The sequence below is a fragment of the Desmodus rotundus genome, chromosome 1 (assembly GCF_022682495.2).
Source record: "Desmodus rotundus isolate HL8 chromosome 1, HLdesRot8A.1, whole genome shotgun sequence".
In the NCBI taxonomy this organism is placed as follows: Eukaryota; Metazoa; Chordata; class Mammalia; order Chiroptera; family Phyllostomidae; genus Desmodus; species Desmodus rotundus.
The window spans coordinates 199448082-199471190 of record NC_071387.1 but is presented as its reverse complement, the minus strand read 5'-3'; the positions used below and the strand labels follow the sequence as shown (position 1 = coordinate 199471190).

Below are 23109 nucleotides of genomic sequence, written 5' to 3'. Positions count from 1 at the left end.
GCATTGCCAGAGTATGTATAAAATGACAACCCCAAGTAAGATTTAATAATAAGCCAAGGTTTGAAATGCATTTAATAGGAAGGTGCTGGACGAAGAGAAAAGGACCTGTATTGAGAGGCTGGGGAGTCTTCTCCGGGTCAGGTTTGCTACTTTCTGCTCATGAACTTGCACAGTTGGCTAAATCTTTTAAGACAGCTATCTTCTGGGCTGGAGTTTTCTCAGACTTCCCTACACACTCTCTGAATTGGTTTGCTAGGCCGCTACAACAAAGCGGCAGAAATCAGGTGGCTTAAATAAAGGAATCGATTGTCTCATAGTTCCGGAGCTCAGACATCTGAGATCAAAGTGTCCACAGAGCTGAGGGCTCTGTGGGGCAGCCGCTCCATGTGCTTCTGCTCAGTTCTGGCTATCAGTTGGCAATCTTGGGTGTTCCCTGGCTGGTGGCTGCATCACCCTGACCCTGCCTTCCGTCTTCACATGGCTATCTCCCTGTGTGTGTGTCTGTCTCTGGGTCCAAAGTTTTCCACATTATAAAAGCACAGTCATATCTGGGGCCCACCCTAATGATCTCATCCTAACGTGGCTCTCTACAAAGACTATTTCCAAATAAGGTCATTCGCATGGGTGCTGGGGGCTAGGACTTCCATATCTTTTTGGGTGACACATTTCAACTTGTAACTCTCTGACCTCAGATTCCAGTGGGCAGGCCTCTTGAGCTATGAGCTGGCCTTCTGTCTGCGGTCAGCCTGTCATTGGTCTTCCCTTGCTTCTCTGGAGGAAGGCAGGACAGATAGAGGCAAGTCCTGATGACCCCTTCCCAGCTGGGTTACACTAGACAAGTCACTGTACCTCTCTGAGACTCTATTTCCTCATCTGTAAGATGGGTATGATAGGTTTACTGAGAAAAGTCAGTGAGCTGAAGAAAAGAAGTACTTGGCTGGCACAGGGTAAGTGCTCAAAAAATTATTGATGTTATTATTATTTATGCTTGTTAAGTCAAGGAGAGGATGGATAAGTGACTTCCAACCATGGCTGTACATTAGAATCTTGTCAGTGAAGTTTTTAAAAGCTGTCAGTGCCCAGGCCCCACTAGAGATTCTGACTCAATTGGCTTAGGATGGAATCCAGACAGTGATATATTTAGAAGTTCTCTGGCTGATTTTATTATGCAGCCAAGATTGAGAACCGCTAGAATAGATGGAAGGATTGAAAACACTCGTGGAAAGTCTCGGCGCAGCTGAAAGTCAGGAGAGGTTGACTTGTAGCCACTTAGCCAGATGGTCCAGGCTGTGGGAGCTGCCAGAGACAGCTCTTAGAAAACTTGTGAATTGGGTGACCTAGATTTCAGAGCCATTCCTTGCTTTGTGGTCTCCCAGAAAATTTGGGTCTAGGCTTCCCTGGTGAGGGAGAACCCCCCCCCCCCCCCCCGCCCCACGGAGACATTGCTCTGGGTCTTTTCTCCCACAGCGATAATCCATCCACCTATTTGTTCACAGGCCCCGGGTGCTCTCCTTCCTGTCTCCACCAAGAGTTAATGCCAGATAGCTTGGTGTGCTCCCCTCCCCAGGGGTGTTTGCCGAGAGCACTCGGCACAGAATGCAGTGAGGAGATTTTGCAGAGCTGAGGATAGCTTTATGGAATGGGGCTGGCAGAGTGTCCTACCTCCCACCCAATGGGAACTGCCTGCTTCAAATCGGCAGGACTCCCAAGGCCCTACATTTGCACACCAGAGAGCTTCTCCTTTACAGGATACCTCTCCTCTCATTCCACCACCAGCACCAAATCCTTTCAATGCCTAAATGTGGGCTCTGGAGGCAGCTGTCTGGTGCTTGGAGGAGGGACATAACTTGCGTCAGGAGATGGAATTGGTTCTCAGGCCCCTCTGCTGAGTGAGGAGGGCAGCTGTGAGCGGCCCTGGCACCCACTCCCTCTCTCCAGCTGCTCTGTCGCATCATCCTCAAGCCCGGCTTCTCTGAGCCTGGGCTTTCTGACAGTGCCCCCTTGTCCACTCGGCACCAGACACTTGCCACTCATCCACACCCTGTAAGTCCCAGGGTCTCTTCAGTCCTCCTGGGGCAGGGCCAGTGACTTCTTAGGAAGTGAGGGAAAGAGTAATATTAAGTGAAATGTGGAAACAGAAGCAATTTTTAATGACAAGCCTATATAACTTCTCTTGATTTGTTATCACAAAGAGATTGGGAATGTGCACTTGCTCTTCAGCCGAATTAACAAAAGGGTAGCAAGCAGAATAAAGGAAATGGAATCCTCTCTCCCCTGGTGTACGTGGAGTAGTGTGTTTGGTTTGGTGCTTTCCATTTGTTCGACTTCAATCAAGAATATGCAGAAGGAGGAGTAGCCAGAGACAATCTTTGAACACAAAGCAGGCTGTTCCATCTTCCTCTGACAATAAGCAACTTGGTTAACTTTGACACAACTTTGGCTTTTGCAAACTCAGGGGAAATGCATTTGCTGAACCCAGAGACTCTGCATCTAAATTGAACCCAGTGCTCTGGATGCCCAATGGCCTCTGCTGCCAGTGTCCGGAAGGGGAAATGGGCTACTTTAAGCAGACCACAGGGGGAAATATTAGCTTTTAAGAGAGAGTGCAGGAGCTCTCTCCATTGCCCTGAATGCGCTCCCATTGACATTTCAGATGGATTAATGCAGCTGAGCCTGGATTTCCTGGCAAGCCCGAGGGGAGGCTTTTCCAAAAGGATCTCAGTCTGCAGAGGCACAGCCTTTACATGTCTTGTCAGGAAAGCAAGCCCCAGGCACATGCTCCCTGTTTCCAGCTGGTTGCATATGTTCTCTTTGCACTTTAACAAAAAATGTGCCAAGGTGTGACGTTTATGAACCCCCACCACCGGGAGCCGTGCACACAAGTTCGTTTGGCCTGTGATGTGGGGAAGTGATGAATGGGCTGTTCTGCATTCCCTCTGGCATGCCTGCAGCCTTATTTATTGCACACCAAAGTATAAAACCACCCGGCCGGCTGCAGCTCTCGGCTCCAGCCCTGGCACTGGCCCGAGGAGACCACGGCGCCTGGAGCCCCGGCTGTCTTCTCCGGCAGGCTCTGTGGCTCTGTTGAGAATCATGCTGGGACAGCTGATCTGTTGGCACCTGCTGGCTTTGTTTTTCCTCCCATTTTGCCTGTGTCAAGATGAATACATGGAGGTGAGCGGAAGATCTAATAAAGTGGTGGCGAGAATAGTGCAAAGCCACCAGCAGACTGTCCATGGTGGCTCCCGGAGGGAGAAAGTGAGAGAGCGGAGCCATGCTAAAACTGGGACTGTGGATAATAACACTTCTACAGACCTAAAACCCCTGAGACCAGATGAGCTACCGCACCCCGAGGTAGATGACCTAGCCCAGATCACCCCATTCTGGGCCCAGGTACTCAGAATTCTCTTCTAAGGATTTACTGTGAAAGCGTTGTGAGTTTGCCTGTTCTTGCTCTCTGTTTCAGCTGTGATGCTGGGGGTGAATGCTTCTGAGGACCTTGCTGAGCTGCTTGTGGGTCTCTTTGTTGGGTTGCTCCGTGCGATGAGGGGGACTGTGGGTCTCTGTTAGAAAATCAGCAGAGGCAGCATGGAGGGGCTGGGATAAAGAGAGGCTGTGGAATCGCCCCATCAGAAAGGACAACAGGGGCCTCGAGCCCCCTGCTAGGCTGTGACTTGGTCCTTCTCCCTTGTCTGGACGGGAGGGGTACTGACCTACAGAGAGCCCATGGCTGTGGGCAGTCATTTACAGATCCTGAGGGAGCTGGACTTTCTTCATCCTTCCCAGCAGGGAGAAGCTGCCCTTCGAGTTTTTTACTTTGATTTGAAAGTTAACTGGGATATTTTACCAGGCTTATTGATCTGATTTACAGCATTCTAGGTGGCTAAGTGTCTGTGTCCAGCCTGTTTAAAAAAGGTCCAGAGTTAAAACAAACAAAGACTGTGTATATTAAAACAGAAACCTTATTGTATGATTTAATGCCTGATAACCACAGACGATGTGATTAATTTCTCAGACTATAAGCTCAGCAATAAGGGAACACCTTGAACTCTTTTAGGGTAGTATGGCAATGAGTTCAAGTTTCAATGTAGTGAAAGGCAAATTGGTGAAACTCAATTTATTTTGAACATGAAGAACAGGGTTTTTAAATGCCTTTTAAAAATTATTTAAAATTTTTAATTGAGGTATAATTGACATACATTATATTGCTTTCAGGTGAACAGCATAAGGAAGAAACAAATTTTGATTTACCTTCTAGGTATCAAGTATGCTGAAATTGGATGAGGGGCAAGGAGAGCTACTTTGAATTATATGATATTTGAACAAATAGGGTTTCCTCCAAGAATTGACTGCTTTGATGCATTTAAATAGGCCCCCCCAAAGCACATGCAGTTGAAATCTAAATCCCTTCGACCACAGATGGAGAAGTTGGGGTTGAGACTGGTTATATGATCAGGCCAAAATCACACACAGAATTATTTGTAGTTTGGAAACTAACCTGGCACTTCTGACCACACAGTTCTGTGGGGCTATGTTAGGAAAAAAAAATTGCTTCTTTATGGAGCGGCAGACAAAATGAGAACCTTTAAATACAACCTCTTGTTTGAAAGCTGCTTTTACAGCTTGTCCTTTCATCTGACAATCTTTGGGCTAAAGGGTGATTGATGCTCACTGTGTTTTCCATAGTGGGGAAGATATATCACTTTTGTCCAAGCCTTGATCTGGACTTTGCATAGACGGGATCTTTGCTGGATGTTTCCCAGCCGTGGCAGGGGGAGCCCTTAGAAGCAGCAGAAAACAGATGTAGACTGTCATTGGTCATTATTTCTTGGCAACTGATACCCAGCAGGCCACTGAAATCCAAATTAATTCCTATTCCCCCCCAACTTCTCATCCCCCCAGGCATCTAACATGCTGAAATCAGATAAGGGGGGCAAGAAGCCACTTTCTGGCTATTTTTGAAGGGGGGCTTTCGAACTCCCCCAGTTTCCTAAAGTATTTCCAAACAAACCCCCAACAGGATACTGAGGAGATTTAGCCATCGATATTCTAGACATTTTCTAAACAACTCTTCTGCCGATGGATATGTACACCCACAGGGAGTTCAGAATTGTACTGTGTTCTTCCCCTTCTCCCCACTTCCCCCACCCCTCTTCTTTTACTTTAATTTTCCTTTCTCCTCATTCGTTCTTTCACCAATCATTTCCTGTGTCTCTACTATTTACCAAGCTTTAGGATGGGCATACATGGGCCCCAGCTCTGCTCTCTGATCAGTGCTGAAGGGCTCCAGTGGAGACAGACGAACAGATAATTAAACGCCATGTGACCAAGTCTGGGCACAAAAGGCAGTTGGGGAAAAAGTGTCAGAATGGTGGTGGCCACTGAGCTGGGTCTCAAAGATGAGACAAAAGGATGGATATTCCTGGAAGAAATTAAGAAAAAAAAAAGTACAACGGTGAACAGCCTTGAGGGAGCTCGTGAGGGATGGCCAAGGCTGGAGCTCCTGAGCCACGGGACAAAGACGTGGGATGATTGTGGGGCCAGGCTGGAGGGTGCTGTTGGCCAGTGAAGGAGCTGAGATCTTACTTTGCCAGCAAAAGTTCTGTTGGTTTGTTTGTTCATAGCAGGGCAGTGAGGTGATCGGATTTGTGTTGTAGAAAGATGACTCTGCCCATAGGTCCATTATGGAGCAGGGGTGTCCAGCTCACGACCCACAGGCTGCACGCGCCCCAGGATGGCTATGAATGCGGCCCAACACAAAATCATAAATTACGCACATTTTTATTTTGCTTCTCAGTTTTCATTAGTGTTTGTGTATTTAAGTGGCCCAAGACAACTCTTCTTTTTCCAGTGTGGCCCAGAGACGACAAAGGATTAGACACCCTGGATTAGAGCGTGCAGAGATAGAGGGGTGAGCAGACCTAGAATCCCTTTTCCTGGCATTTTCTTCTCAGTAGCTCTGCACCATTCACCTTTATCAGTCTCCCCTTCTTGTTCTGGATGTCTGTTGCTCTTCCCCTCTGCTCCTTTCTCTTCCCTCTTCCTTAGGTTACACAAGGAGCTATGGACTCCCTATCCTAGAACTTACTAATGGCAGAGCCGAATTCTGAGTAGCTGCTCCTAGGCCTCCATCTACAAATGCATAGAACTGGTCTTAGAGACCCCCTCCTCCTCCCACAGTGCCCATTCACATGTTCCTGGTATTCAAATTGACCTAATTTGGGGAAAAGGTTTGGTAAACTTAAGAGGGTGATACACGGTGACTACCTAATTCTCCCTTAGCTAGGAGAAAATGTCATAATTAACACATGCTGCCCGTCTTATTCTGAGTGTATCCACGGACTAACATTGCTCCATTTGACTGCACTTTGAAGCCAGGCCAGAGAGAGGAACATGTGAAATGTTGCAGGAGGATTCTCAGGAGGGGCCAACTAGTAGTAACCAGAAGTCCCTCCCCACTTGGGTGACAGCGCTATGCTCTCCAAGTACCCCAAGTAGCTCTGGCATGCACCCCCATCCTAGTCAGCTCTGGTACTGGGCAACCCCATTGCCTGGACTAAACTTCTCAAGCCTAGATACTAGACTTGAAAAACAAAATCTTTCTAAGTCATTCTTTGAGGCTTTGGGAAAGACTTGAGCATCTTTGTTTGCCTCTTAGAGCTGGAAAAAATTCATAGAGGCACACAGAACTGAGAGGGGAGTTCAAGTTCCGGTCCAGTGATCTTTCGGACACTCTTAACGTCTCAGTATTTTGTTCTTAAGTAAATGGTTCCACTTCAGGACATCACCTCCTTCCACTCCCTTCTTCTCTAAAATCCATTATTGGCACTGGATTTCTTGGAGCTTAAAGAGCTGTAGTTTCACATTTGCAAGACCAAACCAGGAAATCATGGAATACTTCTCAGACTGCATCTTTGGATTAGAAGGTGGGGCAGTGCTGTGGCGTCTGACTTTCCAAGAGTCTAAAGACCCTTGTCTCGCACCAATGACTTTTGCTGTTTCTTTTCCTCCACCAGTTTTATGAAAGGTTTTCATAGATTCTCATACCTGCCCATGGTTGGGTCTCGTAGACTGAAGACTAGATGAAGAGTCAGCTCCAAATTGCAGCTCCTGATCATTCCAGACTGGGCCCCAAGCTGTCGCAGGGCCACAGACACTGTCCTGCGTTGTCCTGGGAGGGCTGGGCGGAGGCCGCTAGGACAGGGGAATGGGAGACTAAGGGAAGAGTGTAAGCCCATTTTTTATTTTAAAAAAGTAAAGTTGAGATGAACAGCAATGCAAAGCTTTGATCCACTTTTCTGCTTGAATTTCTAATGATAGAGAGAATGTGGATTTTACGGTCTTCCTTTCTCCCTCCATCTCTCCTTCTCTCTCTTTTTCTTCTTTCCTCATTTCCTCCCTTCTTTCCTTTTAAAAATGAATCCCTTAATAACAATATGCTGTTTTCAAGAACCCATCAGATTCTAATTGGTGTCTAGGAACGTTTCCACAAGTATTTTGGTATGATATAATTAAAAGGCAAGTTGCCAATTTAGAGGAGATTCCAAATTTTATAAGCAGCTCTAACTCTGTCTCGCTCTTTGGCATGAAAGCATAACTTTTAGAAATTTATCTTTAGATAAATAAGCATTTAGCTCAGCATAATGTTTGAATGCATTTAGTATCCATTATGTACTCATTAAATATTTGTTCAAACAACGTAATAAGTCATTTTAAATTTTGAAGTGGAATATAAAACAGTACATCACATTAAATAGTTTATAAGAGTAAGTTAAAGGTGTTTCAAAATAAACAACTTCTCTGACTTACCACCATCGATGTTAATATTTCTTAACTGAAGCTTAATTTAAAAAAAATACTTTTGAATGGTTTCTCAATAAAACCAAACTTAAAATGCAATAATTCATAAAAAAGTGTTGGACTACTGAATACTTCACTTTCTCGATTTCCTAAGGCAATCTGAGTATGTTGTGGCTGTTTGAAAAGCTAGAGCTACAACTGAAAATTTCTAAGAACTCTTAACCCAATATCATGAATCTAGCCTCAACAACAGTGTTTGAAGTTGGTAATTCTTATTTGAGGATCATCTAACTCAACTCAGCTACACCAGAGGGTCCTGGCAGTTCGGGAAGAAGGTGATGTTTCTGGAGTTGCCTACTTTGCTGTCTTCAGTACCAGCAGAAAAGTACTTCTCAGAAGTACTGCCCCAACCCCCATGCCCACTCACACTCCTGTCCAAAGAGTTTGTTCTGTTGGCTCTCTTGTTGCCTTTTCCTTTTGATCTCTGGCTCCCCTTAGCTACCCCTGACTCCCTTGCTGATAACATCCCCACCCCCGCACCGTGTTTTCTGATGTTGTTGTGCGTTGTTTGGAGTTAAAGTTACCTAGGGAACCAGGCCAGTGAAATCCAAAAGTCCCAATTACCTTGTCCTGAAGCTTCTCCTCGTCTCTTTTTAAAGTCTCCACCTACCGGAGGGCTGCCCCCTGACTGCAGCAAGTGTTGCCATGGAGATTACAGCTTCCGAGGCTTCCAAGGGCCACCTGGACCTCCCGGCCCCCCTGGCATTCCAGGTAAGGATGGCAGAGAGGCACTACTGCCGGCCTAATAGACTGTGCCCAGACAGGAGCCAGGTGAATGTGTGGATGGATGTGTGTGATCTGAAGTGTACACATGCCCGGCTGGTATGGCTCAGTGGATTGAGCTCCAGCCTGCAGCCCTTCTGGTTCCATTCCCAGTCGGGGCACATGCCTGGGTTACGGGCCAGATCCCCAGTAGGGGGTGTGCAGGAGGCAACCACACATTGATGTTTTTCTCTCTCTCTCTTTCTCCCCCCTTCCCCTCTCTAAAAATAAATAAAATATTAAAAAAGATAAAGTGTACATGTGGAAAATGCGAGACGGAGTTGAGTAGACTGGGTTTGTGGAGACAGTTCAGCTGGAACAGCGAAACCTCTGTCACATTCGTTGTCTATTCCACTGAAGGGTCCCACAGCGCCAGGAGCCCTGGGGCACCAGATTCACAGGCTGGAGGCTCTTCAGCATCATGCAGCATGGGACTCCCTGATCTTAGCGGGGCTGTACGTTGTTTCAGTGTTTCTGCCACAGTGTGGTTCATGCGATACACTCTATCTAACTTTCAGAGACTTTATGAAGTGAGGGTGCGAAGGAGCGGAGAGTTTATTGGTCTGGGTTGCAGGTGTCTCCACAGCGCGGTTCACCGAGCTACTATCCATCCTTCCGTCAGATTCTCTGTTCAGCGCAATCTCTCTCCCCCGGCCTCAGGGTCTGTCACGTTCAGCTGTCTCTCAGCTGGCTTTTACGCCTCTCTTGGGCAATGGGGATATTTTTGCTCCCCGCATGGGCGGTGGTGCGCCGCTGGGCCCCGCAGACCAGCCGTTCTGCCGTCCCCACTCTCCCAGTGCTGTCCCAGGCCTGTGGGTTTTTTCTGTTTTGTAAAGCTGTTTCTTTCTTTTTTTTTAATTGTATTTTTTCCCATTATCATTTGTCCCCCTTCTACCCTCCTCCCCCTCATTGCAATGTTGTTCTTTCTTGATTTACCCTGTTGATACTAACCTTTATCAGATGACGTTCAATTTTTTAAATACCTTTAAGTGGTTTCCTGAATGTAACCAAATTTAAAATGAGAAAATGCCCGTTAGACTTTCAGTTGTGATTACTGGCTTGGAATAATGTCACTGACCCTCGAGGGCAGCCAGCAGCAGGTGCAGTGGCTGGAGGTAGGAGATACTCAGACCCTTCTAAAATCTTCTTGGGTCTAGACTCTTCTGAGGTGACAGGACAGGCTGGCCTTGGCCCAATGTGCCGTCAGGAGCAGTTCTGTCATTAGCTCACTAAGCTGTAAACACAGTCAGAGTTCATCCATCTGGAAGCATCGCAGTCCTGGTGTGATGACTGGTCGGGGCGGCAGGCAAAATAAACAGCAAAAGGGCCTGGAATTCGACAAACGTAAGAAGAAAAGCGGTATAGAAATTGTCCCATAGTGGCAAAGTGAAGGGAAGGGCTGAGATTGTTATCCAAATCTTGTTTCCAAAGTTATAAAAAGTTGTAATTTTTAATCAAAGATTTTACATGTCCTTTGTTGAAAACTTGAAAAAGGCAGGAAAGAATGTATAAGGACACAAAGATCTCTCATGATTCATCCGTTTAGAAAGCAACACTGTAAGTATTTTTATGTAATTTGTTCTAGTCTTTTCCCCCCTTTGATATAAAACACACATATATGCATGATACTATGTGTGTGTGTGTTATATCCACACATGGCATTATGCTGTCTTTATCGATTTTTAGCCTTTTATATAAAAATGTAACAAATATTAACATTATTAAATATTTTTGTTTAGCATCCTTTTTTGTGACTATATAACATCATCTCCTGATTGTGTAATTTTTTAAAACTTAGCCCTTCCAGGATTGGTGGGCATTTAGGTGGTTTCTAATCTTTGCTATTATAGGTGATGCTTTGATGATCAATCTTCTGCACAATTTTTTTTTTCATCCAAGTCTTGCTTGATGAGAATAACAGGCTTTGGAGTCTTAAGAGTCTCTAAGGCTGTTTTCAGTGTCCCGTGTAAAGAGACCTCACGTCATGGCGCCTCCGTGGCTGTATTTGGGACTGTTTCCCATGGTCCCTTTCGCAGTTGGGTGTGTGCACTTTGGGGCTGTGTTTGTATAAAAGTTGGTGGTATGAGTGATGGGCTTCCTCATGCGATGGTGTCTGGTTGTTTAAGGAAACCACGGAAACAATGGCAATAACGGAGCCACTGGTCACGAAGGGGCCAAAGGTGAGAAAGGAGACAAAGGTGACCTGGGCCCACGAGGGGAGCGGGGGCAGCACGGCCCCAAAGGAGAAAAGGGCTACCCGGGGATTCCACCAGAACTGCAGGTAAATCACCCTCAGCACATCTCCAGGTGACTTCTGCATTGTCCCGAGCATCAGGGGCCAGGATTCAGAAGGCTCGGGTGCTTCCTCAAGCTCGCACGCACGCTGAGTGAATGTGAGTCTTGGTTCACGCATCTCTAGCACAGGATGTTGGCACAAGGCCTGTGCCGCTCCGAGTGCTTTGCGATCATTCTCATGGAGGAGAAAAACTTTCCAAGGATGAAATTCAATTCCCTCAGTAGACCAAATACAAGACAACCCTGAATATCAGCTCATTTCCCATTTCCCAAATTTGAAGATATGCTAAATAAAAAGGTTTTTGGCAACTTGAATATATAAACTTCTAGATACATGAACTATTATAAATAGACATTTGAACATTCCACTTATTTATTAATTTTGTTACATTTGAATATAAATCACACATTAAGGTACAAATTTTACTTTCTATCAACTCAGATTTTTATGGCAAAATTTTTATTTAAATATTTCTCATTAATGTCTTCTTTATCACTAGAGACATTTTATTTTGTAATCCACCCACAGATTTCCAGACCAGATCATATTTATTTCATCTTAAAGTTTTTAAAATTTATTTATGAGGCTGGAATTGGACATTGTATCCCAAGTATCTATTTGTCTATTTTTTTATTTCTCTTTTAAGTGATCTTCTACATTTTTTGCTACCAATAACATCTAAAATCTGAAAATATGAAGTTAGGTTACCGAGAAAATTACTAAATCTGACCCGTTTTTGGCTAATAGTTTTTAAATCGATTCTTCCAAGGGACGCCTAGGAACACTGAAGGTTAGCATTCTTCATTAAAGTTGTTTCCGGTTGGTATGTCTTCCTGAACTAGTACGTTGTGGTTCAAATAAAGTAATTGAGGGAATGGACTGTAATATGAGAGATTTTTCAAGAACTAGAATATAAAGCAACTCTTGTCTGAAAGGTGGGGGGGATACTTCGCCTTTTATTTGGGCAGTCAGTGGTTGCTTGACTGTGGATGAATTCTGTCATTTTTCTGGGCCTTGTAAACTAGAGGTCCCGTGTGCTACTCTAACTGCTTTTGTGGTTTTGTAACTTTTCCATGAATGTTGCTTAATAATTTTAGCAACCTGGGAGCCATGTGCCAGTATAAATTTACAGAGACAGAGGCCACTTGGCCAGGTTAAAGGTACCTGATAAGATGGATGATAAACATTCTCGAAGCTGAAACTCTAACCCCAAACCTGTGAGTGGTCGTACCCTGGCTAAGGGCTTCAAAGATCCTTGATATACTGAGGAGCATTTAATAGGTATACATGTAAGATTTCACCCAGATTTTTCCAATATGGTTTGATAACAGAAATTTAACATTTAAAAAAGCATTTTAAAGTCTAACTTTCCTTGAAACACACAATCAGAAGAACTGTTAATATACATGGTTATTTTAATGGCTACATAGCATAAAAATGTTAGAAAGTACCATGACTTATTTAATTCATTCTTCATAGATTAATGTTTAAGTGATTTCCCATCTTCCTGTTACAAATAGTGTTGAAATAAACTCACCTGTATAAAAGCTTTATGTCTTTAAAAGAAATTGCCTATTAATTATCCCCAACTCTTTCCTTAGATTGCATTCATGGCTTCGCTGGCAACACACTTCACCAATCAGAATAGTGGCATTATTTTCAGCAGCGTTGAGACCAACATCGGAAACTTCTTTGATGTCATGACGGGTAGATTTGGGGCCCCGGTATCAGGTGAGATGTAAAAACAAGGGAATGGCTGAATTAATCAACCTAGCAATCAAGAAGGAAGAAGGTGAAAGAGGGAGGGAAGGAGGGAAGGAGGGACGGAGGAAGGAAAAAGGGGAGGAGGGAAGAAAGAAGAGAGGAAAGAGGAAAAGAAGGAAGGAATGAAGGGAAAGGGAACAAGGAAAGGAAGACATTAAGGAATCGAGGATTGTTTCTAATTCTGGTTAAGACAAGCAGATGGTCCATAGATTTCTGTTGAACTTCAAAGTAAATAAATAAGAATCTGAAAAGACAAAAACACTTTCTAGAATGATGGCCATGGTTACTAAGATTACTGTCTCTGATTTGAACTGAATCAAATAATCCCTAAGAGGACATAGTTATCCCTGACTTTGAAAGTTCTTATATTATAATTCTCACAATTGAGTGTGTCATAACACTATTCTCTCCTTGCCACCATCCCAAGGAGGGTCTGATCTTTTTAAAAATCTGTAAACATTAAAAAAAAAATTTAAGCCCTTCTGTATTCATTTCCCATCATTATTGTAACAAATTACAAACTAAGGAGCTTAAAACATAAAATTATTCTTTTATAACCCTGGAGGTCAGAAGTCCAAACTCAGTCCGACTGGACTGAACTCAATGTCTAGGCAGTGCTGTTCTTCTAGAAGCATCAGGGACTATTCCAGCGTGTGGAGGCCGCCAGCGTCCCCTGTCCCTTGGTCAAATCACTTTAATCTCTGCTTCCTTTGTCACACCACCTTCTCTCGCAGGTCTGACCTCTTTGGCTCTCTCATCGGGGCAGTGGGATTCCCTTGGGGCCACCTGAATGATCCAGGATAATCTCCCCATCTCAAGATTCTGAATTTAATAATACCTGCAAAGTCCCTATTGCCACATAAGGTAGCATTTACAGGCGCTGGGGACTTCAGGACATGGGCAGATTTGACAGCCATTAATCAGTCCCCCGAAACTTCCCTACTTTCTAGCACCACGAGCTGTTTCAGGCTCATCTTGCATTTCCCCCTGTCCCAGCTTCGGAAATACCCACTTTTCCAGGGAGCCTTTTCCTTTTATTGGAGAGTAGTATTTAGAAACCAAGATCTGGATACTAGATGTGTCCACTGCTACTGTGATGTTTGTGTATCTTTTTATAGTAACCCATGCACTTACACGTATATTTCCCTATCTATCTATAAATCAATATTGTGTCAAAAATTTAAAGCACTTTCAAGGTGAGAGCAGACAAAGGGTCACCAGGACAATTAAGGGCCAAGAGGAACCTACACACCACACAGATTATCAACAAGTATGAAGTCACATGGCTCATCTCCCTGCTACGTCATGGTCTTCAGTGCACCATATAGTAATATAAATGTGACTAAATATCCGCCTTTTTCAGGTGTGTATTTCTTCACCTTCAGTATGATGAAGCACGAGGACGTTGAGGAAGTGTATGTGTACCTCATGCACAATGGAAATACAGTCTTCAGCATGTACAGGTGGGTGGTCTTTTCCATCATAGGTAACATCCATGCCACCATGTTCACTCAAAGGATGGCCAATGCCAGGGGACCCTGCAGGAATCGACAGAGCCTGCTGTGGACCCTGTCATCACTGAGAGCTCCCGGCACCGATATATGGCCAGATGATGTCACTGGGGAGAGATAAACCTGATGACCGTGAGCATAAATAGGCTAAGGGGCCTTGAGCTAATTACGAGCAACACTCCCTACAACTAATGATTTGTATTCTTTTCTTAGCTCATGACCTCTTTCCTTCTCTCTCATCCTTTTCTTCTGCTTTTCTACCGGCCCCTGCCACCCCCATGCCCTCTGCTTAAAGTTCAGCCCTGTTGACAGCCTTCTCTGCCATCCCTGTGGGCTGGTGGGCTGAGAGCTGGGAGTAGCTTCTTCTCAGTTGGCTGTGTTTCTGCTCTGTTATTTATCCTAGCAGCCTGGCACCAGGGCTCCTTCGAAAAAAAAATATTTTAAGAAGAAATAGTTCAACTTGCTCTGATGTAAGCTTAGGATGTGGGAGAGAGGCAGACAGCCAACATCTTCTCTATAAGTAAATGGGTGGTGAGTTATCTATGAAAAACTCTGTGACTGTTCTCATTTCCATGTTATTTTTGATGACTTGTGAGGGCTGCCATATTTGCTTCTGGAGCCTGGCCTCCAGTGGGGGGTCATGTCAGAAATGCCAAACAAGAAAGGGATGAGTCAGGTAGATGAGGATGCTGCCACACAGAGGTCCAGAATATAGTGGCTCCACCACCCCAGAATGCAGTTTTCTTGACCCGCTCCAGGTCGGGGAAGGTATGAGGCCGAAAGGGAGGAGGACGAGATTGTGTGGAGGCTGGAAGGAGAGGGTGGGTGTCTGCCTTCTTTTTGAAAATGTAATCTGGTGAAAGCAGTTCTGCCTTCTGTAAAATTGACTCCCAAATTCTCGCTGGCCATTGTCTTTGGCACAATCAGAAGGAGGAAAGCGCAACAAGCTTGTGGAAATTTTTATGCATCAGGCGCTCTATTCGGAGAACTTTGCCACATTGTTCTCTGCTCAACTTCACCCAACCAAGGACAGCAAGGCTACGTAGAGGAGCTCCTGTGGGAGAGGGGACGTAAAGTCTGGTGAACGGCTGGCCTTCTCTGGCCCCTGGCTGCCGAGCATCTGTCGAACCCTTCTTCCCACACTGAGAATCCATGTCTCAACTCATAAATAGCAGGATGACAGCTGTGGGGGAGAGGTTAGGGAGGTAGAGGGATCGAGCAGAAAGGAAAAAGCACTCATAGACATGGACAGCGGTGTGGTGATGGCAGGGGAAGGGAGTATAAGGGGGATAAATGGTGATGAAAGAAATTCAATTACAAAATTAAAAAAATGAACACACGTCTCTCCATCTCTGTCCCCGTGGGAAGTCCCGTAAACCGCAGTCCGCGCCTGCCGCTCAGAGCCCAGCGCCGCAGGATGAGCAGCCCTTTTCTTCAAGTCAGTCTCTGGGCTATTTTCCTCTTTGGGCCCTGATTCTGTCCGTGTTTCTTTGTCTCTATGGCTACGTCTGAAACGTGAGTAAGTTCTCCTTGGGGTCGTTCACAGCCCACCTTCTGCTGGTGCAGATTGAAGGCGAAGAGGATTTAGTTGAACATCCCAAGCTCTTTTTAGATCAGGCTTGGTTTTTTTTTTGGGGGGGGGGGTAGGTAATACTATTTTCTCAGAAACTAAGCGGATTTTTTTATCTATTTGCCAGTCAGTTATATGTGTTAGTAAGCCACATCCAATGTTACTTTCTTGACCTATTGTTTTTCAGCCTGTTATTTCCCTTATTTCTGGTCTTCATGTCTTTGTCTCTCAACCTCATGGTGGCTCCCAGAAGACTTTCGAAAACAATATACTTCGGTAGCATGGTAGTTTGTTTGAAACTTTTTGTATTAAGGTATAATTGACATACAACCTTACATTTATTTCAGAAGCACAACACAATGATTCAAGATTTGTATCTATCACAAAATGATTGCCACAATAAGTCTAGTTAACATCCATCACCATATATAGTAAAATAATTTTTTCTTGTGATAAGAACCTTTAAGATTTACTCTTATAGCAACTTTCAAACATGCAACACAGTATTATTAACTATGGTCACCATGCCTTCCACTGCATCCCCATGACCTATTTATTTTATAGATGGACGTTTGTACCTTTGATTCCCTTTACCCATTTTGCCCGCCCCCCCCCCCCCGCCCACCTCTGGCAACCACCCATCTGCTCTTTGTATAAGATTTTTTTTTCTTTTGGATTCCACGTGTAAGTGAGCTCATACAGTATTTGTCTTTCTCTGTCTGACTTATTTCGCTTAGCGTAATGCCCTCACGATTGATCCATGTTGTCATAAAGGGCAAGATTTCATTTCATATTGCTGAATGATAGTCCATTGCTTGTATATACCCCACATTTTCCTTATTCATTCTTCCATCGAGGTCACTTGGGTTGCTTCCACATTTTGTAGTGCTGCAGTGAACATGGGGGTACATACATCTTCTGAAGTCAGTGTTTTCATGTTCTTTGGATAAATATCCAGAATAGAATTGCTGGATCATATGTAAACTCTTTAATTTTCTGAGTAACCTCTGTACTGTTTTCCACATTGGCTGCACCAATTCACATTCCTTCCAACAGTACACAAGGGTTCCCTTTTCTTCTCATCTGTGCCAATGCTTGTTATTTCTTGTCTGTTGATAATAGCCATGCTAATTGGTATGAGGTGATATCTCACTCTGGTTTTGATTTTTACTTACCTGATAATTAATGAAGTTGAGTACCTTTTCATGTACCTGTTGGCCATCTGTATGTCCTCTTTAGAAGAATGTTCAGATCCTCTTTCCATTTTTAATCAGATTTTTTGTATTTTCTTTTCTTTTGCTATTAAGTTGTATAAGCTTTCAAAATATATTTTGGATGTTAACTCTTTATCAGATATATGATTTGCAAATATTTTCTCCCATTCAGTAGGATGTCTCTTCATGTGTTGATGGTTTCCTTTGCTGTGCAGAAACTTTTTAGTTTGATGTAGTCCCACTTATTTACTTTTGCTTTGTTGCCTTTGCTTTTGGTTTCAAATTCTAAAGATTATCGTCAAGGAGCTCAACACCTATGTTTTCTCCTAGTTTTACGGTTTCAGGTCTTACATTCAAGTCTTTAATTCATTTTGAGTTCATGTTTGCACAGGGTATAAAATAGTGGCCCAGTGTCATTCTTTTGCATGTGGCGGTCCCGTTTTCCCGACTCCTTATTAAAGACACTGTCCTAGAAAGGCACTGTGGCTAATCCACCTGACTGTGTCACAGGCTGTGTCTGTTTGACTGAATGAGAAGTCTTAATAGGCCAAAGTCGACTGTAGCTCTGTCCTTCCTTGTATAAAAGCACTTGGCTTTTCCAACCCTATTAGGCCCCAATATTCTGCTTCCTCTGCTTCCAACATGTTGGTTCCTGTCTGAGCTGTCCTATAGTAGCAACATCTTTCTAAAAGAAGCAAAGAGTATTTTACCTTTTTCAATCACTCCCTTTCTTAGAGGATAAGCTTGCAGGCTTTAGGTCTACCTTCCAAGTTACCACATGTTTTCTCAAATGTTTTTGCCACAGCATAACGTGGCTCTGCAGTTTCAAGCCCACAGTATTTGTCTTCTTCACTGCTCTCTGCCCGACCATGAGTCAGTGCAACCCACAGACGGTCCCTGACTTCTGAGGGTTCGACTCACAATTTTTCTGCCTTACAAATGTGCAAAAGCAATACGGATTCAGTAGAAGCCCTACTTCGAGTTTCATGATGCTGGTCAGCAGCAAGAGCCGTAGCTCCCAGCCAGTCACGTCATCACGAGGGTAAATAGCTGATACTCTACAGTGCATTCATGGTGTGAGAAGATTTGCCCAACTGTAGGCTAATGTAAGTGTTCTGAACATGCTTAATGTTGGCCAGGCTGAGCTATTATGTTCAGTAGGTTAGGTGAAGCAAATACATTTTCGACTTACGATATTTCAACTTACCACGGGTTTAACTGGACATAATCCCATCATAAGCTGAGGAGTGTCTGTGCTCTAGTTTGGGATATGGCAGCACCCTATTTAGTACCAAACTCTAAATTAGTTAGGGTGGACCAAACTGCTGTAACACTGGCCAGCGTAAAGGCTTGAACACAGTAGAAATTCCTTTTCTTCTCATGGAACAGTCCAGGGTGTTTTTTTTCTTCTGGTTGTGGTGGACAACAGAGAGCTTTCCTCTACATCATCTTCAAGAACTCAGGCTTCAACATGTAACTTCCATGGTCATTCTGCTCATTGTCATTACCACTCCTCACAATCACAATGAGAAATGATCAAGGAGGGGTGTTTGTGAGGGGTGCACTGGCCAATTCTAATACAGTGGCACATGTCATCTGTTCACACGTCATTTAAGGAACTAAGCCTAATGCCTGCGAGCTGACAGAGAAGGGCAGATGTGGGTAAAGAGCAGGCTGTCCCCTGCAAAGACTAAGTAGCTGGTGCCTTTTTTTCTTTCCAGCTATGAAACAAAAGGGAAATCGGATACGTCCAGCAACCACGCAGTGCTGAAGCTGGCCAAAGGAGATGAGGTTTGGCTGAGAATGGGCAATGGCGCTCTTCATGGGGACCACCAGCGCTTCTCCACCTTTGCAGGCTTCCTGCTTTTTGAAACTAAGTAAATATACGGATAGACCAGCTCCACTTTGGGGAAGAATTGTAGCTGAACTGGCATTGTTATGATCTGAGGAACATTAGAGTTGAGGGTTCTATATGTTGCATTTTTTAAAGAAACTTTGTGGTTACATTGCTAATCAGGCTACAGATACAGCAATAGTGCAGGATGACTCAGGGGCTCAGAAGATGAAAACACAAACCAGTTTTCTCACGTGACCTTGACTAGTATACTTACCACTTATATCACTCTTCCCTAGGCACCTAAAAGAGAATTGCCCTCTTGATACAGGTTGGAAATAATTGTTCCCATCAGAGAAGTCATTTGCAAAGAGTTTGGGCAGCTCTGTTTTTCACCGAATAGCAGCTTTCAGGAACCCCTGAGGTTTGGGGTTCATCAGTATAACTCCGCTGCAAACAGTTTGCGGTGATTACGGTGGGGCCGGGCAAGGCCAGGGCCACTGCCAGGATCGAGGTGCCAGAATCATTTGCAAAGCCACGGCTGGGAAGTCACACTTTGATCCAGTGGGTCAATATTCATGAATAAAGTGTAGCTTTGTTTTTTTAGGAATTCCTGATAGCTTTTAGATAGCAAAAGTACGCACAGTGCCTACAGATAATCGACTCATCTTTTTTCAGTAACAATACTGCTGTAATTACAGCCGAACTTCTAATAGTTTGCATTGGAATTTCCTCACGACCAGGGACTGGGCTGCCCAGACCTGGTGTATGAGACTGACGCTTCACTTCGTTTCTTAGAGCGCCATAGATCCTTGCTGACGCTGATCTGCAGAACCGGCCAGAGGTGCGCTGAGGTCCACATTGTACGGATATCGTCACCTTCCTTTTCTCAATCTAGAAATTACCCTAATAAACTTTGCGCATGCTGACAAGTTGTGTGGAAGAAGCTGTAGACTCAGTTATATACAGTCAAACTAATGGACACAAAATATAAGGGCATTCCACTTAGAATGCCACATATGATAAAAATCTCTTAACCTTTTTAAAATAAAAATGATATGGCTTTTTTTGATTACCCATATTTAACCAATATCTACAGAGCAGCTGTGCCACTTGACTTTTGCTTATCCCTCCCCTCCAAAATCTATTCTTCAAGGGTTAAATTAGTCACCAAAGGAATATTAATGTGAATGCACCATAGATACAATCTGAAGATAATACCCAAAGATAATGCCTAAAATTGGTTTATTTAAAGTGAAAAAAGCATCATTGAAATATGTGGTTCCCCTGATGTTTAATCACATTTAAAATGCACTATTTGAGAGTTGCCTACCTGACAAATATCACATAATAAAGCCCCTTAGCAGTAATGAGCCCTTAATTTATTTTCTGTTACAATTTGAACTTCCACAGAGGCTATTAAACTGTGGGTTTACTTGTATTGATTACCCCCCATGGCTGGAGGCAGAGAAACTCAATGAGGGTCACCCTGTTAGCTAACAATGCATTTCATGTTCAATTCAGCCTTTGACCCTTTCCTTTCCATTTGTGAATATTTTTAATCTCTTTCTGAATCCACATGCAATGTGATTTAAAGGTGAATGGATATTAGCTATAATGTGCTTGACTGGAAATGTTTTTGTGACTTTGTATATGTCCCCGGCTCCTCACCCCTTCCTCTGGAGCGGTGGGGTCATGGGTTGAAGTTTGCTATTACCGAATGTCATGTTCTGTAAAAGCCCATCGGCAGGAGATACTTGGATGTTGCATGCTATCCAGAAGGATTCCGTATCTAAAGAACACACACTTCAACTAAAGTACCTAGAGGAAGATATTGGCCTGGCTTTAGATCAAAATGAGGCAAGACAAATGTAATAAACATTATGTGAAAAATAAACACGCGTTTGTTAAATGTACTGTTTTACAATGTTCTTAATAAAGTTGAATAGTCATACAATTGTGAGTCACTATGATTTGTTAACACAAAGTTAAAATATTTTCCTGCAGATGAAGTGAAGTCATACAGCCTATTATGTGGGCACAGAGCAGGGTCACCTGTCTACCAAAAACTCTCCTTTTCAGCTACTTTACGTTATCACTTCAACCTGAGTTTTGAAGACATGGGTGTTTAGAGGACCCTAATGAAATCTGAGTATCTTGAAGGGGAAGGGCTCTTCATCGCAAGCTGAAGTCTTTCTATGTCGATGCCTAAATCCCAGTTTTCACCAAGATTTGGTTTGGGCCGGTTGAAAGCATTTGGGGCTTGCAATTAAGTCCTGGGTGTGGTGAGAGTGATTAGTAAGCAAGGTTGGGAGAAGGCCAAGATAATTATCAATGTTTCACAGTTTGACTCATGGCCAGAATTAGATTTGAAAGTCTAGGAAATAGAAGGTAGGGGTCATGGGAAATTCAAAGCTACCAGCTAAGCAACCAACTTTTAAATTCTAAAATCCAAGGGAAAGCAAACTCCGTAAATGAAGCCCGTGGGTTTCTGCTTCCTGCAGAGGTACGACCGGCACCTGGCAGAGCTGCTCCACAAAGTGATCAGGTCGGGTGAGTTCCCAGTGGAGAAAGAGTTGCATTGAACTTTGAACAACAAACAGGAAATTATGAAAGGAATTTCACTGAGCACATCGTGAACAAAAGCTGAAGCCAACAATATTCAAGAAGAGGATAAAATAATTAAATGTAAACCGCAAAGGGCATGGCTGGAATTACTAAAACGTCTCCTTTGTGCAAAGATACTGTGCTACTTATTCCAGGAGCGAGTGAGCATTTAAAGCACAATACTTACCTTCCATGGGTTTTTAAGAGAAAAATTTTTCTCTTAAAAACCTGACCTGACAAGAGAAAAATTCTGAGATGCAGTACCTTAAATTACAGCAGGCCGGAGCGTGGGAGGAAGAGTCAAGAGGTCACCAGCAAACGGCGGAAACCAACAAAAAGCCGCCAGCATTCCTGAGTGTGTGTGGAAACTGAACCAACTTCCAAGCAGCTATCTGGAAAGAATAGCTGTCCACCAGATGCCACAGCATCCTGTTACACAGGAACTTTCCAGATGTGCCCGCAACCAACACAGAAGCATCAAATACTTCTTCCTTACAGACTATTCACCCATCCCAGAACTTTGTTTAATTCACCTTTCCCCACCGCCTTATCTATAGTCAACATAAATCTTTTCAAAGCCGCTTAAATCTTTCCCCCCAAACACATCGTATGAAAGAGCCCTGGCAACCCCGGGACGGGCACGTGTTCATCTTCTCCATCCAGCGCTGCTGCTGGTGGTTTAGAATGTACGTCCCACAACCTGCTCCCTTTTTTCTGGCCAGCGTATAGCGCAACAGAGCCTTTCTTTTGGGAAAACTTTCAGTCTCAAAGGTTGTTGTTGAACAAACCCAATGGAGAAAGATAGGTGGAAGAGGGTAAGTGCAGAGATGATAGAATGTAAAAAAGAATGTTTTAATAACCACAGGAGGCAACGGGCGAGGGACTCACAGGGGAGAGAAACAACACCCAGCTCACAGCATCAGACAGCTGCGGGACAGGTGGTATTTTATGGCCAGAGAAATTTCATGCTTTCTTATACTTGGAGTGTTACTTTTAAAAATACCTTTTTGTTCTTTTTTGATTATACAAATACTGTAGAGATTTTATAAAATACATAAAAGCACTTAGTATAAAAATTAATCATCTCACCGAACATAATATCGGCATTTTGAAGTATATATGTCAGTGTTTTCCTGCATATCTTTCTGATTTTTATTTTCAGGAATATAGTATAGAACAAATCATCTCACATTATACTTTTTTATATATTTTTGTATCTTGCTATGGTTTGCCTTAACATATTAAGAATGTTCTCAAATACTATTAAGGATTAATTTATTTAACCTTTTTGGGGAAATATTTTTGCTGTTTCCAGTTTTTTTTTTTTCCGTTATAAATAACTTTATCTCTATCCTGGGTTGTTGACACAAAGCTCCTCAAACTGTTTTAAGTCGGGATGCTAGAAGAATCTTCTAACATTAATCTTTGACTCCAGTTCCTAAAACTCTTGTGATTTTCTAAGCATTAAGAGCACTAGAAGCATCTGTTGTTTTAATATTAGGGCTTTGGCTCTGGTTCCTGACTCAGAGGTCCTAAATCGCTTGGGATTTCTTGGTGATCGCATTTATTTATTTATTTATTTTTAAAGAGGTAACTGTTGGTGAGCTCCCAGATGGGGACCAAACCATGATTCAAAGCTTGGAATTCTCAGTCCCACACTTCCGCTCTCCAGAGAGGGGACAGGAGCTGGA

The 23109-nt window shown here is 43.6% G+C and overlaps 1 protein-coding gene across 5 annotated transcripts in view; it reads left to right on the top strand.

Moving 5' to 3' along the window:
- Positions 1-20757, top strand: part of C1QTNF3 (C1q and TNF related 3) — a 36049-nt gene extending 15292 nt beyond the window's left edge. Inside the window, exons 1-7 of one of the 5 annotated variants that reach the window (XM_045186426.3) lie at positions 2693-3354; positions 8460-8571; positions 10749-10903; positions 12520-12649; positions 14046-14145; positions 18699-18854; positions 19610-20757. In XM_045186426.3, coding sequence (XP_045042361.1) covers positions 2899-3354; positions 8460-8571; positions 10749-10903; positions 12520-12649; positions 14046-14145; positions 18699-18854; positions 19610-19619 — 1119 coding nt within the window. In that variant the 5' untranslated portion in view covers positions 2693-2898 and the 3' untranslated portion in view covers positions 19620-20757. Of the gene's footprint in view, positions 1-2692; positions 3394-8459; positions 8572-10748; positions 10904-12519; positions 12650-14045; positions 14146-18698 lie in introns of those variants that run through there. The other 4 variants (XM_024578503.4, XM_024578505.4, XM_045186427.2 and 1 more) reach the window with 4 other exon arrangements.
- Positions 20758-23109: the final 2352 nt, after the last annotated feature.